This window comes from Micromesistius poutassou (assembly GCF_964030765.1).
Source record: "Micromesistius poutassou genome assembly, chromosome: 9".
In the NCBI taxonomy this organism is placed as follows: Eukaryota; Metazoa; Chordata; class Actinopteri; order Gadiformes; family Gadidae; genus Micromesistius; species Micromesistius poutassou.
In genome coordinates, this window is record NC_140279.1 from 564,727 (window position 1) to 586,567 (window position 21,841).

The 21,841-nt window shown below is 46.6% G+C and overlaps 1 protein-coding gene across 1 annotated transcript; it reads left to right on the plus strand.

Annotated features, from left to right (window-relative positions):
* Positions 1–1,879: 1,879 nt before the first annotated feature.
* atp8b3 (ATPase phospholipid transporting 8B3) lies at positions 1,880–21,267 on the plus strand (the record flags this gene model as incomplete). Its single annotated transcript, XM_084473494.1, has 22 exons — positions 1,880–1,883; positions 2,537–2,569; positions 2,735–2,785; positions 6,022–6,113; positions 6,677–6,790; positions 8,122–8,220; positions 8,914–8,975; positions 9,619–9,691; positions 9,989–10,059; positions 10,220–10,311; positions 11,339–11,497; positions 14,857–14,945; positions 15,076–15,269; positions 15,647–15,855; positions 16,368–16,399; positions 16,624–16,780; positions 17,562–17,750; positions 18,129–18,241; positions 19,586–19,753; positions 20,087–20,198; positions 20,362–20,437; positions 21,039–21,267. 22 exons carry the CDS (start codon positions 1,880–1,882, stop codon positions 21,265–21,267), a joined length of 2,418 nt encoding a protein of 805 aa, XP_084329620.1.
* Between the last annotated feature and the right edge of the window lie 574 nt (positions 21,268–21,841).

The following is a 21,841-nucleotide window of genomic DNA, read 5'->3' on the forward strand; positions in this document are numbered from 1 at the left end:
CACAACATTATATTCTCTGAATGAGGCATAAGGGTTTGGTTTTAAAATGATAGAGCAACCTTTTTGCCTAATGTGAATCTCGTGATAAATGTTACACCAACCATTTTGTTAAACTCTCTACATCCTCTCTACACCACAATAAGGTTACGCTATATGTGTTTTATTTCCCTTCAAAGCTTGTGGTTGAATCAATGCTGTTTGTCGGTCCGTTGTACAACTTCTAAACTCAGTGAAAGTAAAACATCAACAGCTTAAGCACCCAACTTACACAGAAGTACCCAAACTTATCCAGAAGAAGGCAACTAGATAATGCACACATTTCCTTTTCATCTGCAAATGCTTTCCCTTTCACCCACTATTATTATAATACTTCAATAATACCTATGCATTTCTATATGTTTCTGTGTTTTTTTTTATGTATTTCAGAAAACAGCCATGCCCCACTTTGAGATTGCATCCCTGCCAATTACTAAACACTTGATTCACACTTGATTTAGCTGTAAATAGTTCATCGTATAATGCACACACTCACAGGCACACACAGACAGCCACACACAACCATACATAACTAACCCAGAATCGCTTTGAATGAGGTTTGGCTCTGAAGTAATCTGCTGCTCATAACAGATGTTTGACACTTTCCCACATCAAACTCTCGTTAGTAACCGTTCAGGAAGTCCAACACTTTGCTAACTGTACCGTGTGCAAAAAATCCAATTGGCCCTTTGAGGGGTCAGCACGGTCAGTATGTCCCTGTGATGAACCCATGTGTTCTCACATTGGTCTGAAAACCACATACACCCAGCAAGCCCTAACACTCTGTGAGAGAGAGAGAGAGAGAGAGAGAGAGAGAGAGAGAGAGAGAGAGAGAGAGAGAGAGAGAGAGAGAGAGAGAGAGAGAGAGAGAGAGAGAGAGAGAGAGAGAGAGACAGCAGTGTGATGCTGGAGAAGTTACCAAAGATCCTGTGAGATACCGAGAACTATGCTGTGTGTGTGTGTGTGTGTGTGTGTGTGTGTGTGTGTGTGTGTGTGTGTGTGTGTGTGTGTGTGGTGGACACTTCAGAGAGGAGAAGCTTAGATGGCCGTAATGGTGCTCAAAAAAGAACAGAAGTGTGAAAAGATAAAAGATAGATATTAAGTTTTATCTTTCGTTCTTCTGTTCTTTTTTGAAAGGTTTCAGTTCTCGTTGACGAGTGTGTTGTCATGGACAAGTCAATTCATGTCAAGAGCTTACTTTATAATCACACTTTTATTCACTTTGGGGTCGTAGTAGGAATTCCATTAATAACACATATAATACAGAGTTATTAAAATGTCAAGCAAAGAATTTTTTAACATCGTACATCTACTTTAATCTAACATTGAAACATTTAATCTATCAATACAAATTATGCAGGATTTGTAGGTTTTCTTGTAGAATTAATCTTTTGTGTTGTGTTGTGTTGTCATAAACGATGTGCTGATGATACCACAGCGATATGAAGCCTGTTAACGGCCTGCACTTTCATCTGTTGTGATGTGTTTTGTCTAACCCTATCACTTAAAATAAGAAACTATATAATATTTAGAAAAGACAGACATGCATAATGACTTCCTTAATCTCAAGACAAATTAAAATTGTATTTGTATCACATTTTGAAGCCGCATTGTTCAACACTGCAGCTGAATTTAATGGAGAAAATAATTCCTGTGATTAAAAATTGTCAGAGCAGATATATCCCCCAGACAGGGATGAAAAGTTCAAAAGTAAAACGGCATGTTATAACTTAGTATAAACCTGGGTGAGGTTTGGCAACTGAAACAGATATATCCCTTCAGACAGGGAGGAAAAACAATCAAAAACAAAAATGTAAAATGGCAGTTTAGTCTAAGTATAAACATGGGTGAGGTTTGGTAACTGAAACAGTCAAACTGTGGTGAAAACCCTGGCCTGTTGGTTGGCCTTCAAGTTGGTAGCGACCACCATAGAGACAGCCTTGGTACCATTCTGTCAAACCAACTCCTGGTGCCCAACCTAGCTGTAGAAATAGATAGCAAAAGATTGTCAAAGATATGGAGACCCACATGCATGCACCCATTCCTACACAAGCGCACACACAAGCAAACATACACCCACACCCACACCCACACACATCTTCAGGAGTTGGTACGGACCCTTCCTGGGTATGGACAGGCCCCATATCATACTCACATCTGAAAATGAAACAGACAAGTGAACAAGAAACCACATTATGTGAGAGTTGAAACCGACGCAGGCAGCTAACATAAATTCAGAATTGTTTTCTTCTTCCTGCGTTGGTCCTTTTACTCTAACTGCAATGGATGATTACGTCCAGCAGATGTCATTAGAGTCATAAGAAAAAGAGGTCTGAAGCGTTGCCTTCATTTAAATGTGTCAACACTCTTTGGACAATATATGAATGCTTTTTTGTCAGATTTGTCCTCATGGCCCACCCATCGCCCCTAAAGACTCTGGAGGACAGAAACAGTGTTTTTCCTGACATGTTCATTTTGTTCCAGTGCGAATCTCCCCCAGGGACCATCTCCTTCTCCTCTGAGGGGAGGAAAGGTGTGTTTGGGGTGTGGCATCACGAAGGAGGCAGGGTCAGAGGAAACCCAGGCCAGGTGCGTGTCTTGTGTCTTGTGTCTGTGAGCGAGCGAGTGATGTGAAGAGAGTAATGTGCGTCTGTGTTCAGTGTTGACATGCAGCTCGTATCTCAGGTTGTGTAACCAGGTGGCCACGGACGCACAGGTGCAGAAGGCCAGGCCACTCGTGGGATCTCAGGTGAGCAGAGCGTTTGAATGTCTACTCTGAACAGCCCGTCCTCTTGGGCTGTGGTCCATGTCTGCTTGTTCATTTCTAACACATTTAGCTCTTGGTGGATTTGCGATGGTGTGCCTGCTGTCTATTCCCGTGCTTATATTTCTACTTTGGGGGAAGTCAGTTGCTAAAGATGTCGTGAACTGTGCAGGCCTACAACATAGTTAACTGGTGGTTCACATGATAACCCGACATTAGTTAATGAGTACAATACTCGTGGACCACACATACACTCACACTCGCATACACATATACATACACACACTTAGACACACACCTCTCTATGTTTTTGTCCTTAGGTTTGTATCATCGTGTTCTCTGTGACTTGAACTCTGCTGGACCTCATGGCGATTGGGGACAATACGAATGCAGACCTGGGTATGTAGCTTCTTATATGCTCCGATGATGTGTTCAACAGTCACCCCTCCTCTCACTCGTGCACTTCTACTGGAGCCGGAGGAAAACTTTCTGTTTGTTTAAAGGATTTGCAGGGTTGCCAACTTTGGGACTTTGTCTGGAGTGAGACTTTGCAAAATGTCAGTGGGCAAAGAGCACGCGTGGCAAACATTTTTGATAACCATAACCCGTTTCTTTTTACACAGTCCTCAGTCCTCGTTTACTTAGTATAAACAAATTGAAGGAAGGCTTATATAAAAGCCATTGGCTGTTGTTGACGTAGGACATTCAAAATGTGTTTAGATAATTTTTAATCATGCATTTAATCATGCATTGACATGGGAACACAGCTGTATACTGATAGCTGCTGCCATAGATATGAATTTAACCAAGACCTCAGAATTTATTCCCAGTCTGACCCAGAAAGAAGGAATTTAACAGGAGGTAACAGTGTGTCATGGCCTTTAATTAGTTTAGTAATTGGTTATTGGTTGATAGCCTAGACTACATTAAGACACCTTGTAATTTTGTTTTGAGGAGGGCTGTCAAACCATGAGAAAACCTTTAGGGTCTATATTGCGAGAATAGGTTACTTGGACCCCGCTCATTGCCAAACGTGACTTTATTTAGCCTAATGACTGATATTGAAAAGTAACAACATGGAATTAATGTTAAATCAGAATTAAAATACTATATCCTAATTAAAATATAGCCTATAGAAGCCAAGAGATTCAGTAAACTGATGCCTATATTGACTTGTTCTTTCCGTGCTTAGCTCGAAAGGCACTTGTAATATAATTAAAATATAGGCTAAGTAACACCAAACTAACAAGTTCTAGTTGAATTCCAACAAGGTCCACAGTCCACACAGAGAGGCAGAGACAGGAGACATGGAAGGAGGGAGGGAGAGGGACTGGAAGAGTTTTTGGAAAGGATCATGCCATTTAAGAGAAGTTCTCTGAAAAGCTCTTTGAGGTATCTTTTTGCCATCTTTCTCTCTTCATTTTGATACCCTGGCTGTAATTTTAGGTTAAGTGTTGAGTAAGTAAATGAAACCAAATAGCGGAGTATCCGCATTAATTGCGTTATAAAAACAACAGTAATACAAACAAACGTAACGTTGTTATTTTAAAATGACAGCACTAGTTTGAGGCATTTATTTGCGCACTCAGACCTTAACCAAGACTTTTTTCTTCTTCCCAAACGCGCGTCTTTCACTCAAAACGTTTCACGCGCAACTAAAAGACGCAAGGGAGCGGCGACAGAGAAAGGTGCGCGGAGGACGTTGTAGATCAGCCTGCACTGCAGTCAATGCAGTCGGTCGAATAGATGGATGGATAGATAGATCTAACGAGCATGTTTCCTGTATATTCTGTGGTCTAGTAGTCAGTAATCAACAGTGAATGGACGGAAAAAAAAAGTTTATTATTATTATTTTTTCAAAGATGGGCTATTTGGCGTGATATCTCTTGCGTCTGCGTGAGAGCGTGAGATTGATGCTGAAAGAGTGTCACGCCAGATGCATGAGAGTTGGCAACCCATTTGCCTGGTTTGCTAATACGACAGATTAATTGCTTGACATGTCAAGATGTAAATCAGCAAATCATATTCAGCTCACCGCCTCTGGCAGTGAATTCGCGACCGACATTGGGCAGTTGGCGAGCCACTGACACCTGTAAGGCCCTTTCACTGCAGTTCCCCTTTAATTACTGGGATAACGTTGCAGGCAGCGCAAGTGGTTTACGCCGTTCACACTTGCAGCTGTGAGGGTTTAGCGATTCCCATATAGCGCATAGGCCTACAAACTTCCCGGCTTGATTTTACTGTAAGTACCTGAGTTTACTGTAATAATGCCCGTAAACAAACAAATCCACAAGTTTCTATTGTGTTTACATGACACTGCGCATGCTCAGACTGAGGCGCGCATCTAGATTTGGGTTCTGTGTGAATTGTGCGAAAAGCGATCTGAATTCTGATTGCATTGCATCATTTCAATAAGTCGCTAAGGTTAGTGTAGTATTTTTTTAATATATATATATATATATATATAATTGATCTGAACGCAAAATGTGCATTCTTCTCTGTAACACACTGTGCTCAGTTCCCGGTTGATTTAATGTCTGTATAACGCGACTGTCAACTGAACACAAATGTAGCGTATTCCCTACCGAGCCGGTCCATTCCCATCGGTGGGTCGAAGCAATAAAACATCCTCCACACTACTCATGATGACCAGGAAGTTTAGCAGGGCATCATCCTCATCATGCATCATCCTCGCCGCTGGCCCTGAGCATGCGCAGTGTAAACACAGAATGGAAACTTGTGATATTGTTGTTGCTTACTTGTGTTGGACAAGACCAATATACCGCATCAATTGGACTACATAATAAAAAGGGCCTAGAGATTTAGTAAAAGTAAAGTCTTATAGGGACCTATAGGGAGCGGGAAGTGACGTCATGTCGGGCACCATCTGGTCAGGCAGATCCAACGCAGTAGCGTGATCCTGCAATCCATGCAGCATGCTTCAGTTTCAGCTGTTTTTATTATTATTATTAAATAGACTGAATGACCATGTTGACAATGACCACTGCATATTCCATAAGTAACAGTAATCGCACACACACACAAAAAACAACAACATAAAAACGCATTGCAACGTATCCAATTAAACTAAAAGAAAAAAAACATCCAACGTGCACACAGAATGAAGATACGGTCATACTGCCATACATTGCACAAGTCAATGTCTTCCACACTATAATGACATACTCCTGTTGAGAGCTGACCTGACGTGTTTTTGACAGGGCTGACCTGGGAGGTGAGGGCTAACCACCGCCAGCGGTACGCCGGCGCCCGGCGCCGCTCCTTCCTGTGCTTCGGCTGGGGCCGGTACGCGGTAAGGCTATAGGCGCACACACGGTAACCTGACCCACTAGACTAGTTGGCACGCTCACGGACCCACGAACTGCTTCACTGGGACATCTCCTGTCCCCCCCCTGTGGAACCCCCCCCACCCCCCCGTCTCTCTCCCTCTCCGTCTGTCTGTCTCTGTCTCTCTGTCTCTGTGTGTCTGTCTGTAATTCTCTCTCTCTGTCTGTCTGTCTGTCTCTCTGTCTCTCTGTCTCTGTGTGTCTGTCTGTAATTCTCTCTCCCCGTCTGTCTGTCCGTCTGTCTCTCTGTCTCTGTGTGTCTGTCTGTAATTCTCTCTCTCTCTCTCTTTCTCTCTCTCTCTCTCTCTCTCTCTCTCTCTGTCTGTCTGTCTGTCTGTCTGTAATTCAGTATTTCTCTGTATGTTCCGCTCTTTTTCTCTTCCATCTCCCTCCCTGTGTCGTTCTTTCTATCTCCGTCTCTCTCTCTGTATCTCTTCATCTCTCTCTGACCCCCTCTCTCTCACGCCCCTACCCCGCTGAAGCCATTCTTTCTCTTCCCTGGAACTCGGACCAACTGCCGGGTTGCCAGGACAACACTGTGCGCAGCTATAAGTACTCCCCGCTGACCTTCCTGCCCATGACGCTGTTTGAGCAGTTCCACCGCGTTGCCAACATCTACTACCTCCTCATCGTGGTGATGCAGGTGAGACCAGCGGGCCAGCCAGGGGAATAGGGTGAACTCTACGAGGTGTTCCCAGAAGAAAGCAACAGGGCTGGTTACTTATACACCTGCGTTTGTTTAACCCTGAAGCCATGGCGACCCAACACAATAGAAAATGGACAATGGCAGTGAATGATTACCTACCTAGCCTCAAATGTAGTATACCTTACAAACTGTTTGCTCTTCTCCATTACTTGAGTAATGTTTCCTGTATTGCCGTACGAACTCAACCGGGGCAACCCCAGTTCAATGATAACGGCAGTGTCCGAATTACTGCTTTCGTTTGAGTCTCTGACTAAAAAAAGAGACTAAATAACACTGTTATCGTTGGCTTCTCATATTTGTACTATGATGAGCCAGTCAAATTAAAATATGTTGCACGCTCTAACCAATTTGCTTTAATCTATGTATAATGGAAAGAAAGTGAATGAGACCCACAGAAACATGTGTTCTAATGTTTAATGGACTAATGTATTTGGCTCGAAAATATCACAAACATTTAACAAACATTTTATAATATCGAAACACAATTAGGCATCACACCTCTCTCTGTCCACTGACATCTGACATTCCACTGATGGCAGGATTATAGGAGATTGATTTGATGGAGGGAGGCCCTCTTTACTCTTTGTCTCCGCTCTCTATACTTACTCTGGTACTCTTTTGTAACTTGAGACTCATGTTTTTGTTCCTTCTGAAAGTAAACGCTATGGTTATGTCCACATCGTAGTATTGTCGGTGGGTGTTTTCGCTGAATTCAAAACTAGAACTTCAATCTCAAGGCTCAGAGTGCATTAGGTTCCAATCACTAATAAAACACATTTTTAAGGCACTTATTCATGGCACACACATCATGCTAGCATTTCAATGAACTCTGCCTTTAGGCATTTGACAAATAAATGAAAACATGAAATGGTTTGGACTACTACAATTATTTCATATGAATCAATTGTTCAACCGGGTTAGCAATCACGTTGCTTTTCTCCTCCTCTTGATCAGTGCCTCCGTCGTAGTTTCTGATGCGTGTGTTGTCTTTGCATTCGCCATGTCATTTTACATTCACATTTTAGGGCATTTAGCAGACGCTTTTATCCAAGGCGACTTACAGCGGTTAATGCGCACATTGACGGCAGAGTTAACAATACAAGGTGACAGCCAGCTGGTCAGGAGCAGTTAGGGTGAGCTGTGAAGGGACACCTCGACACTCGCAACCTTCCGCAACCCTCCGACACTCGCAAACCTTCCCATTACAAGTCAGCCTTCTCTACCTCCTGAGCTAAGCCCGTCCCTAAGTGTCACTAAACTGTTTACAGGCAGTTCCTGCCATCGCTTCCCTCCGCTGGTACACCAACGCCATCCCGCTCATCCTGGTCTTAACTGTCAGAGGGCTGAAGGACTTGGCCACTGACCTGGTGAGACTCTCACTTCCTGTGGTGTGTGTGTGTGTGGGTTTTGTGTACGTGTCTGTGTGTGCGTTTGTGTACGTGTGTGTGTATGGATGTATGTCCAGACACATTTGTCTGAACACACATGTGCGTTCTACATGTACTCACACTCTTGCTCCTGGTTCGGTTCCTCGGGCTCTCCTCCATTGTCCTCATTGACTCCTTGTCCTCTCCTCATTGATGAACCAGTCATCCTAGTAGCATTCATTTTCTCTCCCATCATTAAAGCTTTTCCTTTTAGGTGTGCGTGCATGTGTGTGTGTGTGTGTGTGTGTGTGTGTGTGTGTGTGTGTGTGCGTGTGTGTGTGAGAGATGCTTTGCATGGAGAGTTCTCTGGTTAAGTGCACCGCTGAGTTACGGTCGTTAACAGCTCTGGGTGAAGCGCTTCCCCGACCCCTCTCTATTGACTACTCATTTAGTGGGGGGCGTAAATCTCCCGGCTGGTGTCACTGCAGAGCCCCATAATGGCACTTCCCCATCCTCTCCCTTCTCCTCCTGCTCAACCTTTCACGGCCATCCTCACCCCCACTTACACTTGCTTTCCGTCTTCCACCCTTTATCACACTCTCTCTCACTCTCACTTTTATTTTTTTTATATGTATATACTGTCTTTGTTTATCAATCCCCATCTCCATATCCCCCCCCCCCCCCCTCCCCCAGGCCCGGAGGAAGAGTGACTCACAGATTAACTCCCGAGAGAGCGACTTGCTCGTATCTAAGAGGTGAGAGGAAAGACACTATTCTGGAACTCCTCCCCACAGCCACTGCTGGGAAGCACGTCCTTAATGACGCTCTAATGAAGTGTGAATGACCGAATCCCCCGACGGTCCCCTTGGATACCGGCTGAAAAGCGCTGTGTCATTCCCTGTGTTATAATGTGTCACAGATGCTTTGGTATTGTAGCGGCAGAGGCGGGCGTATAGAGGCCGCTCAGGCATCGGGGGGGGGGGGGGGGGGGGGGTTTACCCCAGAGGACTGTCCCTGTCTCCCACCTACCCTCCCAGTCCCCGGCTACCCGCCCGGGCACCACGGGGCTGCTGGTTCTCTGTCCCCACACCGCCATGCATGCTGGGGTGCAAACCGTTAACGCCGGAATTGGCGCATTGAGGGAAGAACTGGAAGAGGCGCCTTGCAGTAGACTTTGGCCAGAACCCATTAACATTCAATCGCTATTGAATGTTAATGAATGAAATATTGAATGAAATATAATTATCCGCCCGGACCTCGGAAAATATATATAAAAAATATTGGCTTTGTGTTCCAATCCCCATTTCATCCGGTTGACCTGCAACGGTGTCTGTTTCACAGAACACAGCTGAGGCTGCTCTCTCCAGAATGTATTTGTTCTTCTCCCTGTCATGCCAGCTTCTGCACAGTGCAGTGGAAGGACCTCTGCGTGGGCGACGTGGTGCGGATCCACAAAGACCAGACCATCCCTGTGAGCGCACTCCTTAAACCCCATACCTCATATACCACACTACACACAGAACAACGCTGAAACTGGGTCATTTCTACGCAATCCCGATAACTCCACCTGAGCCACGGGCCGCTTCAACTCAAATACTGTATGATCGGAGGGATTCAAGTTGCATTATTCATTTGAATTACTTCTCGCTATCGGGTGCCATTTTGAATGGCCTTTTTCAATACTGGACTAAATCACTTAGCTGAATCAATGGTGTTTTATGATTACACGTTCTCTCTCCCTCTCTCTCGTACTTTCCCCTGCTGCTAGGCGGACCTTCTGCTCCTCTGCAGCTCCGAAGAGTACAGCTTGTGCTACGTGGAGACTGCCGACATCGACGGGTACCACGTAGCGTCACGTAGCTACTTAGCGTCGACGCTTAGCGTCAACACACATCATGGACACGACCTAGCTTGTTGAATGAAATGCAACGGAAACCACAACGATGATGCTATGGGCAGGGTTTTCATATATATTTTTTTTCATGTGTTTTGTCCACAGAGAGACCAACCTGAAGTACAAACAAGCCCTGTCCATCACACACAACGAGCTGACCAGTGAACCCACCGAGAAAGGCCTTGCTGACTTTGATGGTATGTTGTGTTTAAAGTCTTGCACTTTTCATACTATTATTCAAATGTTTTCAAATGTATTATTCAAATCGGATGGTTTTGATCACATTGTTTTATGTATTTATTCTAAGTAGTACTAAATACATGCATATGGTGAGTCATTCCCTATGCAGTATAAATCACAGTCAATCAATTAAATAAATATATATGAACAGGAACAATTTAAAGGTATCTGACAGATGACGCCTTCCTTTAAACCGCAGAACCACCAATGATTGGTTTTAACCATCGTGACGTGAATTGCGTTAAGGCCGCGTCATTACCTCTGAGGGAGTTAGAAACCATCGTCAAACCAGAAGAGCCCTCGTCACGCCGCGCTGTTCGCTGACGCGGCACCAAAGACCCCGTGTTACGCCCCATTCTAGGGGCCTAGGACGCAACATGAAAAACACGCCTCTTCCCCAACTCCCAAGTAGCCACTTGCACACGTGTTGTTCCTTTTTAAATGATTACAGGATTTATTCACACAAACAATTATCAAAGTAACTAAGGTAGGCTTCAGGGTGGACCCAGGCCAAAATAACAAACAAAACGTCCCTATCTGAAACTAAAGACTCTAACCTAAGAAAACAAATGACAATTAAATCAGCTCCCTTTCTAATGAAAACAGGAGGAAACAATACAAACTGAAATGGCAGTCCACCCCTACTATTTGAACAGAAACTTCTAAACTAAAATACAGGACATAAAAACATGTGTGGCTTGTTGGGAGAGGAGGATGGAAGTGCTGGCTTCCACGGTGGCCATCTTGACTCCTTTTATTCTTGCCTTGGCCAATCACCGTCCTCGACCGAAACGAGTGGACCAATCCCCACCCGGGAATGGCACATTCCTATTTACATAGAAGATTGACAGAAAACACAAAGCCACACACACAAACACAGAATACAAAAACTACGACCACAGTCGTAACACCCGTCATTGACGACGGCGTGGGGTTCACCCTGACCCCTGACCCCTCCTGCTCCTCCCCCGCTCTGCCCTACAGGCGTGGCGTGGTGCGAGCGGCCCAACAACCGTCTGTACGCCTTCAGAGGACGCCTGCGGTGGCGTGGGGAGGAGCACACGTTGAACAACGACCACGTCCTGCTGAGAGGGACCGTGCTGCGCAACACGCAGTTCGCCTACGGCCTGATCGTATACGCAGGTACGGCCCGGGGGGGGGACACCACGCCGGCCCTCGTCTCACATACAGCCAGGCCTACTGTATGTTACTGTATGTTACTGTATGTTATATATATATATATATATGTTACTGTATGTTATATATATATATATATATATGTTACTGTATGTTACTGTATGTTATATATATATATATGTTACTGTATGTTATATATATATATATATGTTACTGTATGTTATATATATATATATATATATGTTACTGTATGTTACTGTATGTTATATATATATATATATATATATGTATGTTACTGTATGTTATATATATATATATATATATGTTACTGTATGTTATATATATATATATGTTACTGTATGTTATATATATATATATATGTTACTGTATGTTATATATATATATATATATGTTACTGTATGTTACTGTATGTTATATATATATATATATATATATATATGTATGTTACTGTATGTTATATATATATATATATATGTTACTGTATGTTATATATATATATGTATGTTACTGTATGTTACTGTATGTTATATATATATATGTATGTTACTGTATGTTACTGTATGTTATATATATATATATATATGTTACTGTATGTTATATATATATATATTACTGTATGTTATATATATATATATATATGTTACTGTATGTTACTGTATGTTATATATATATATATTACTGTATGTTATATATATATATATATGTTACTGTATGTTACTGTATGTTATATATATATATGTATGTTACTGTATGTTATATATATATATATATGTTACTGTATGTTACTGTATGTTATATATATATATATGTTACTGTATGTTATATATATATATATATGTTACTGTATGTTATATATATATATATATATATATATATGTTACTGTATGTTATATATATATATGTATGTTACTGTATGTTATATATATATATATATATATATGTTACTGTATGTTACTGTATGTTATATATATATATATATGTTACTGTATGTTATATATATATATATATGTATGTTACTGTATGTTAGCCAAACCTCTAAGGGTGAAATGGAACGGAGCCCGGGCTGGAAACCAGGAAATGCAGCAGGCCTGGTTTCCTGTTTCAACGTCACTCTGGATGAAGCTTTCAGAATGTGCTTTCCACCGTCGCCACCCACACACCTGGCGCGGAGGCTGATCAAATCTCCCCGTCAGTGTTAACACCTTTCATATTGTGAGAGCAAAGGAATCCAGTCAGCCCATCGTACGCAGTGGGGCGTCATCTCAATTTCATCTTCCGCCTGGGAACCTACGATAATGCAAAATGAGGTTTTTAGGGCACATTAGATAGAAAGATAGCAATCTATTGTCCCCAAAGAGGAAATTCAGACAGGCCTGAAGGACGCTGTTCTCCTTCAGCCTCTACCTACTTCAGCTGCATATTTATAAGACAGATTATTCATTCTATAAATTATACTAATGAAGGGCATCACCTATTCTCTGCTGTAAAGGCATCCTAAGTTCCTAATTGGCCCACTGCAGACATCCTCTGTGCGTGTATTTTAAGTGATCATTGATCCAACATTACTGGATCTGTGGGAAGTGTCATGTATTCCACCATGATGACCCTTTCAGTTCTGGTGAAGCCGATCAATAGATCAAATACATACAGAGATGGCTTTTATGCCATTCATGGGAAACTATGTATTGGCATGACCCCTAGTTCAGCCCTATAACTCGAACCCTGATCACACACACAGACTGTTTTGAACTGCTCATGACCAAGGTTGACAATTGCATTAAGATCTGTAGATAATCTTATCCTGCCTACTCTGAGGTATTCTCACTGGCCCCAGTATTGTTTGTATGTAGAAAAGGTAAAGGTGAGATGCAGATATAACCAGACAGCCATAAAGTGTTGTAATGCAGTTACTGTTCAAAATTCGGTTTCTGGAGGATTTCCACCACACACGACATACAGATAATTAATAATGAGCTATTTTATTCATTACCATCAAGGACGCCATGTTATTCAGGGGTTTAAGTGTCCTAGAGTTTTGCTCCAGATGATGGATGTGGAGGTGGGGGTGGGGTGGGGTGGTGGGTGGGGGGGGGGGGGGGGGGGGGAGGTGTTTGGAATCTCTCAGCAGCTTGAAGAGGATTTACACCAAATCCTGGCATAAGACAAAAGAGCACTTCATTGATTTCCATAGGAAATCCCCTCCCCTCTCCCCTCCCCCTACTCGCATCACGAGGTCAGAGGTCATGGTCAGACATGGAACAACCTCTTGGAGTTCTCTGGACGGATTCCCCCCCCCCCCCCCCCCCCCCCCCCCCCCCGGGCTCAAGGGCGTCAGAAGTGTGCCTCCCCCAGTGGTAGTGCGATGGTGTCGGTTGTACCGTGTGCCACCAGGTGGTAGTGAGTGCGGTGGTCTCATGCCATGGTGTCGGTTGTACCGCGTGGTGGTAGTGAGCGTGGTGGTAGTGAGCGTGGTGGTAGTGAGCGTGGTGGTAGTGAGTGTGGTGGTAGTGAGCGTGGTGGTAGTGAGCGTGGCGGTAGTGAGTGCGGTGGTAGTGAGTGCGGTGGTCTCATGCGATGGTGTCGTTGTACCGTGTGGTGGTAGTGAGTGTGGTGGTCTCATGCGATGGTGTCGTTGTACCGTGTGGTGGTAGTGAGTGTGGTGGTCTCATGCGATGGTGTCGGTGTACCGTGTGGTGGTAGTGAGTGCGGTGGTCTCATGCGATGGTGTCGTTGTACCGTGTGGTGGTAGTGAGTGTGGTGGTCTCATGCGATGGTGTCGTTGTACCGTGTGGTGGTAGTGAGCGTGGTGGTAGTGAGCGTGGTGGTAGTGAGCGTGGTGGTAGTGAGCGTGGTGGTCTCATGCGATGGTGTCGTTGTACCGTGTGGTGGTAGTGAGTGCGGTGGTCTCATGCGATGGTGTCGGTGTACCGTGTGGTGGTAGTGAGTGTGGTGGTCTCATGCGATGGTGTCGTTGTACCGTGTGGTGGTAGTGAGTGCGGTGGTCTCATGCGATGGTGTCGGTGTACCGTGTGGTGGTAGTGAGTGCGGTGGTCTCATGCGATGGTGTCGTTGTACCGTGTGGTGGTAGTGAGTGCGGTGGTCTCATGCGATGGTGTCGGTGTACCGTGTGGTGGTAGTGAGCGCGGTGGTCTCATGCGATGGTGTCGGTGTACCGTGTGGTGGTAGTGAGTGCGGTGGTCTCATGCGATGGTGTCGTTGTACCGTGTGGTGGTAGTGAGCGTGGTGGTAGTGAGTGCGGTGGTAGTGAGCGTGGTGGTAGTGAGTGCGGTGGTAGTGAGTGTGGTGGTCTCATGCGATGGTGTCGGTGTACCGTGTGCCCCCAGGTGCAGACACTAAGATCCTGAGGAGCTGTGGCAAGCTGAGGGTGAAGACCACCCACCTGGACAGACTGCTGAACAAGTTGGTGATCGGGGTGAGTGGGCACCCGACACGACGTGGGCTGAATGATGGCATGATGTGTTTATATCAGGGCTGTTAAAACGAGCGTGATAACGGCCCGTTAACGCGTTAACGTCTCATTCTGCCGCGCTGTGCCTCTCCAGATCTTTGCGTTCGTCCTGCTGGTGTCCCTCCTCATGGCGGTGGGTCACGGTGCGTTCGAGAGCCAGGTCTCCCGGCACGTCCCGGCTCTGGCGGCGCTCACGGTGAACGGAGACCCCGTCTACTCCGCCTTCCTCACCTTCTGGAGCTACATCATCGTGCTGAACCCCCTCATCCCCATGGCCCTCTACATCTCGTACGTCCAAGACACGCACGCACGCACGCACGCACAGGCGGACGCACAGACGGACGCACACGCACGCACTATACACACACACACACACTAATACTAACTACACACACACTAATACTAACTAAACACACACACTCACTCACACACACTAATACTAACTAAACTTACTCACTCACTCACTATACACGCACTCAGTATACACACACACACACACACACACACACAGACACACACACTAATACTAACTAAACTTACTCACTCACTCACTATACACGCACTCAGTATACACACACACTAACTAACTAACTAACTAACTATACACACACACACCGATACTACCACACAACATGTCGGTATTGTGGCTGTTTTTCCGTCTGCAGGTTCGATGTGATCCACGTGCTGCACAGTATGTTCATCAACTGGGACGTGGAGATGCACTGGGAGAAGAAGGACAGCCCGGCCCGCGCCCGGAACACCTCCCTGAACGAGCAGCTGGGTCAGGTGGGCCACCTGCTGAGCGACAAGACCGGGACCCTGACGCAGAACCACCTGCTCTTCAGGCAGTGCTGCATCGCCGGGCGCGTCTACGGTAGGACCCCCCCCCCCCCCCCCGCTAGCAGGCTAGCTCCACTGAGCACTCCAGCCCCACCCTCTCTCCTCCTTTTGGCTCAATGGAAGGGAACTTTATTGTGTTTTTGTATCTTTTGTATGTATGTATGTATGTATGTATGTCTGTCTGTCTGTCTGTCTGTCTGTCTGTATTTCTCAATTGGGTAAACTGATTACAAAACACAATAAAAAACACAATAAAGTCCCCTTCCATCTACACTCTGCTAAATCATGTAGGATAGAGCCATCCTCCAAAGAAGCATTCTCCCCAAATTTGCATGATCTGGAAAAAATTTCCTTTTTTTTTTTGCCTTGTCAAAACTTGCTAAATCCACAAGCTGAGACCAACTGTGATGCTCTGTTATAAAGTCAGAGAGTGAGTTGTCGTTCTATTGTTAAGATACTACAATGATGCCATTGTCAGTTCATTCATCATTTTCCAGTCCATCAACTGAGATTTGGAGATTAAATTGCTGTGTTTTGTTTTTAAAGGTGACGCGTTGATCCCCGTGGAGGAAACGCAGGTAATGACCGGCATTGCGTTACATCCTCGTTCCAGAGCAACATCCCTTCCTCCTCACACGACCCCTCTCTCGTCCTAGCCTAAAACAATACTATCTGCCCCGGCCGTCGCGGAAACACCACCACACCGGAGCGTTCTCTATTTCAGTGAACCACCGCGGTTCCTGTGACTATTTGGCATAGCTCCCTACGCCGTCTGTTGTGTCCCCATGTGTGTCGCTCTCAGCAAATGGACCTGAGCTGGAACCCCTTCGCCAGCGGGCAGCTGTTCATGTCGGCCCCTGAGCTGGTGCAGAGGCTGAGGGCCCGGCAGTGTCCCATCGTCACCGAGTTCTTCACTGCCCTGGCGTTGTGCCACACCGTCATGCCGGAGCAGAGCAAAGGTTCGTGTTCACGGCAAACAGGTTCCCCGCATCTCTGAGCACAGGTGTTCACGCTCACGTCACCTCACGGTATTGTACTGTACTGTTGTTGGCGGAGACGTCTGCCAGCTCAGGTGCAGAGGTGACTAAAAAGCCGTCTTGGGGCTTTTTAGTCACCTTGGGAGGACACTCTCTGTACCTCTCTGCAGGGACGTACAGAGATCAGAGGGTGTGTGTGTGTGTGTGTGTGTGTCAGAGTGTGTGTGTGTGTGTGTGTGTCGTATGTGTGTGTCAGAGAGTGTGTATGTGTCCGTTTTTATGTGTCGGTGTGTCAGAGAGTGTGTGTGTGTCGTATGTGTGTGTCAGAGAGTGTGTATGTGTCAGTTTTTATGTGTCGGTGTGTCAGAGAGTGGTGGGTGTGTCGTATGTGTGTGTCAGAGAGTGTGTATGTGTCAGTTTTTATGTGTCGGTGTGTCAGAGAGTGTGTGTGTGTCGTATGTGTGTGTCAGAGAGTGTGTATGTGTCAGTTTTTATGTGTCGGTGTGTCAGAGAGTGTGGGTGTGTGTCGTATGTGTGTGCCAGAGAGTGTGTATGTGTCAGTTTTTATGTGTCGGTGTGTCAGAGAGTGGTGGGTGTGCGTGCGTGTGCGTGTGCGTGCGCGCAGGTGACTGAAACCCGGGTGAAAGAGAACCGCCTACAGACGCCTAGAGACGTCACACTGCAACGGTTGTGTTCCGCGCTTGCGGACGTGTGTGTGTCCCGTGGCGCCAGCGTCTCTTGTGTTGTGGTGGTTCACCCGTAGGGGCCCTGCTGTACAAGGCGTCCTCCCCAGACGAAGAGGCCCTGGTGGGGGCGGCCCGCGACCTGGGCTGGGTCTTCCACTCCCGGAGACGGGACAACCTGACCGTCCTGGAGCTGGGGGCCACCAGGCAGTACCAGCTGCTGGCCCAGCTGGAGTTCACCAGCCAGCGGAGACGCATGTCCGTCCTGGGTGAGGGGGAACCCTCCCGCACGACGCTAACGCTAACGCTAACGTGAACCCTCAGTTCACTCTGGAACTGATTAGTCTGTTAAGTACTTTTCTGTGTGTTGCTGATTGGGTCCGCCCACAGGAGAAGAATCTCATCTCACATTTGACCCCTTGTTTTGCATACTGACTGTTTTGCTTACCCCCGGCACCCCCCCCCCCCCCCCCGGAGAGCTGGTGGAGGAGGAATTTATTATGATGGTGATCATACTATGTGTCTTTCTCCTGGCTTGGTGTGCAGGAGGAGATGTTTAACTAGGTGTGTGTGTGTGTGTGTGTGTGTGTGTGTGTGTGTGTGTGTGTGTGTGTGTGTGTGTGTGTGTGTGTGTGTGTGTGTGGCAGTGCGGGACCCAGGGGGGTGTCTGAAGCTGTACTGTAAGGGGGCCGACATGGTGATCCTGGAGAGGCTGCAGGCCGACTGTCCCTGTCTAGAGGGCACTGAGAGGGCCCTGGAGGTGAGTTGCACCGAGAGGCCTCTGACTGGGCCTAACGTAGCCTGGTGCTACCAGACCATCGTACTTCATTTCATTTGTACAGAAGGTCTGGAACTGCTGTAATTGGCAAACGTTCACTCACTTGGAGGCGGGTGTCTGTTGAAGTTTAAAACTATTGGATCTGCCCAGTGCCACTCTGGATCTGCCATAACCAATCGCAATAGCGTTTGGTCGTGACGTATGTCATGCGCCGGGACCGGCCGGAAACTACGTTGCGCGCATGCGCAGGCTGTGTACACAAACAAAACAAGATGAAGCGTGAAGATGTCTGTCAACGATAGCTGCAGGTTTTGTTCATCTCATTTTAGAGTTCAAGGAACAATTACAAATTCTACATTAATATTCGATAGTAAGGACAGAGATAATGTTTGCAGTCAACTGTCGAGGCTGGGTCTTGTCATTGACGATACGTCGCTACTTCGACGTCATCGTTCTCAGCCACTTCCTCTGTTCGCTGATTGGTCACACAGAAATTTGTTCGGGCAAAATCCCACTAACAAGCCCCAGCCCCAGACTGACTACTGAAGGGAAAATGAAATTTGGGCGGAAGTAGGTGGGCGGGCGGAGCCAGGCTAGGCCTAACGGGGCTACACACACACACAGTGAGATCATACGGGCCACATAACCTAATGTCCTAATAACTTAACTTACTAAGTAACATTGTGGACGTTGCGTACATACATTGGGCCACAGCATTTCTCATGCGAGACATGTCATAACGCCTTTTTGATAAGCATAGGTTACTATAAATGTATAGCCTGGCTATACCAAGCTCCATTTTCTTCAGCACCAGAGGCGTGATCAACGGGCAGAGTTATTTGACTCTGTACGCAATTGGCTGCTTGCCGTCGCCGTCCCTGTCGTCATTGTGTTAAACCAGCCAATAGCGCGCCAGGGGGGAAAAAGCCAGCTTGGTGATTGGCTTCTGCAAAAACGTCTCGAAAACTAGAAAGAAATGTATTGCTCTTCTCCAGACCCTTCTGCAGGGCGAACTCAAATCGCCGGCAGAATGGGCGGGGCTTGCCCAGTGTAATAAATGTATGTTTATTTAGGATTTTAGTACTCTCAAAATGGAGGAGTATTCCCAATAAAACCCCATGATGCATTGTGATGTAGAAGCCCTATTGACAATTACACAAGCTAACCACTGGTTGTTTTCCCACCGTCGGCTTTCCGCTGAGATGCTGGTCTGACATGGGCTGTAGCATCCATACGTTGGCGGACATATCAGCCCCCAATCAGGTGCCAGACGAGTCCTCCAGAAGATAACGTAATAACATCAAGTCGTTCGTTCGCGTCCCGCAGTCGTTTGCCCAGAACTGTCTGAGGACGCTGTGCGTGGCGGTCCGGTGTGTTCCGGAGGAACTGTGGGAATACTGGAGCAAAGTCCTGGCCGACGCTGCAGCCATGGCGACCAGTGAGAGGGACGCGGTGCTGGAGTCGCTCTACGGGGAGATGGAGAGCGAGCTGCTGGTGGGTGACTAGGAAACGGGACACAGGACACAAATTAAAACGGGCTGTCACTGTCACTGCAAGTGTAACTGAACGTAAAGTAAGTGGAACTATGAAAAGAATGAATTCTGATATGAATGTCGACAAAACCCTGTGGGCAGAGCCTTTAAATATCAAAGTGAAAATAAAACCAGAACCTGCCGTCAATCTTTATTAATCAAATTAAAATAAGACTGCGTTAACGTGTTATTAACGTGCTGATTTTAACGTCCCTAATAAAAAAAACAATATCCGTCCTATACAGCGAGGGTTGTTGTGTTCACCATCCAGGCCATGTTGTGTCCCTCTGTGCAGTTGCTAGGGGCAACGGCCATTGAGGACCGGCTGCAGGAGGGCGTGCCCGAGACCATCAAGATGCTCCGGGAGGCCGGCCTCAAAATATGGGTGCTCACAGGGGACAAAACAGGTATTGTGAGTTTTGCGAGTCAAAGAAGAAGCTCAGGTTTCTCGCCTGCCGTGCTTTACACAGCGGCGCTCTCGCATGTCTGAGCAAAACAAGGTCCTCTTGTTTCCCTCGCTCACGTTCCCACACCGCCCCCCCCCCCCCTCCCCTCTGCGCCGCCTCTCAGAGACCGCGGTGAACATCGGATACTTCTCCAAGCTGCTGGATCCTGACACAAGCTTACTAGGAGGGCAGGAGCTGAGGCAATGACACGCACGCACACGCACGCACGCACGCGCGCGCACGCACGCACGCATGCACAGACACACACACACGCGCGCGCACACGCACACACACACACACACGCACGCACGCACGCACGCACACACACACACACACATGCGCACACAGACACACACACACACACACACACACACACACACACACACACACACACACACACACACACACACACACACACACACACACACACACACATACATGCGCACACACACCCACACAGACACACACACGCACGCGCGCACACACACAGACACACACACACAGAATTACACAGACAGAGACATGCACGCACACACACACACACGCACACTGACAGACACACACACAGAATTACACAGACAGAGACATGCACGCACACGTGCACACACACACACACACGCACACACACACGCACGCACACACCCACATAGACGCACACACACCCACACAGACACACACACGCACGCACGCACACACACACACACAGACACACACACAGAATTACACAGACAGAGACATGCACGCACACACACACACACACACTGACACTGACACACACCCTCTGTACGTCGGTCCCTGCAGAGAGGTCCTCCGGTCTGCGGACCCGGGCCACAGCGTGTCCTCGTCCCGACGGGGGGACGCCTGGAGCGTCAGCATGAAGACCGCCTGGCCCAAGACGGCTTTGGTCATCTCTGGACCTGAGCTGGTAGGCGTCTCCGCCACAAATACACCTCCATGTAGATCTATGTCGGCCCGTCTGATGTGTGTATTTTGTCACAACCTTCAAGGCTTCAAGGCTGTGACAAAGTAGGGAGGACAAGCACGAGCTGGCTACCAACAAGCAGTGTTTATTTATCATTTATCATTAATCATCCCCCTATATATATATATATATATATATAGAATTGGCTCATTCATTAATTCCCTCACTCTCCACCTCAAGCTGGTGTGTGGTGAGCGTTCTGGCGCCGATTGGCTGCCGTGCATCACCCAAGTGGGTGCTACACATTGGTGGTGGTTAGTGAGGTCCCCCCTTCACTGTAAAGCGCTTTGAGTGTCTAGAAAAGCGCTATATAAATTCAATTAATTATTATTATTATTTAACAAGTCAATCAAGACAAAACGTGTAAAGATCAGTATCAGTCATGAGTGCGTGTATGGGTGGGTGATAGTGTATGTGCATGTCAAAGTAAACAAAACGAAAACGCTGCCGGCAAACAGGAGTCAGTCCCCCGCCAGCCTTTTCACAGAATGAGGGAGGTCTTTGTAAGCAGAGCACACACTGGCCCAGGTGTTCCTCACGCCGCTGACGATCCCTCCACTCAGCATCTGTAAAACACAACTCAAGGGAAACAGGGACACCTAGTGCCTGGGAGGAGGGATCG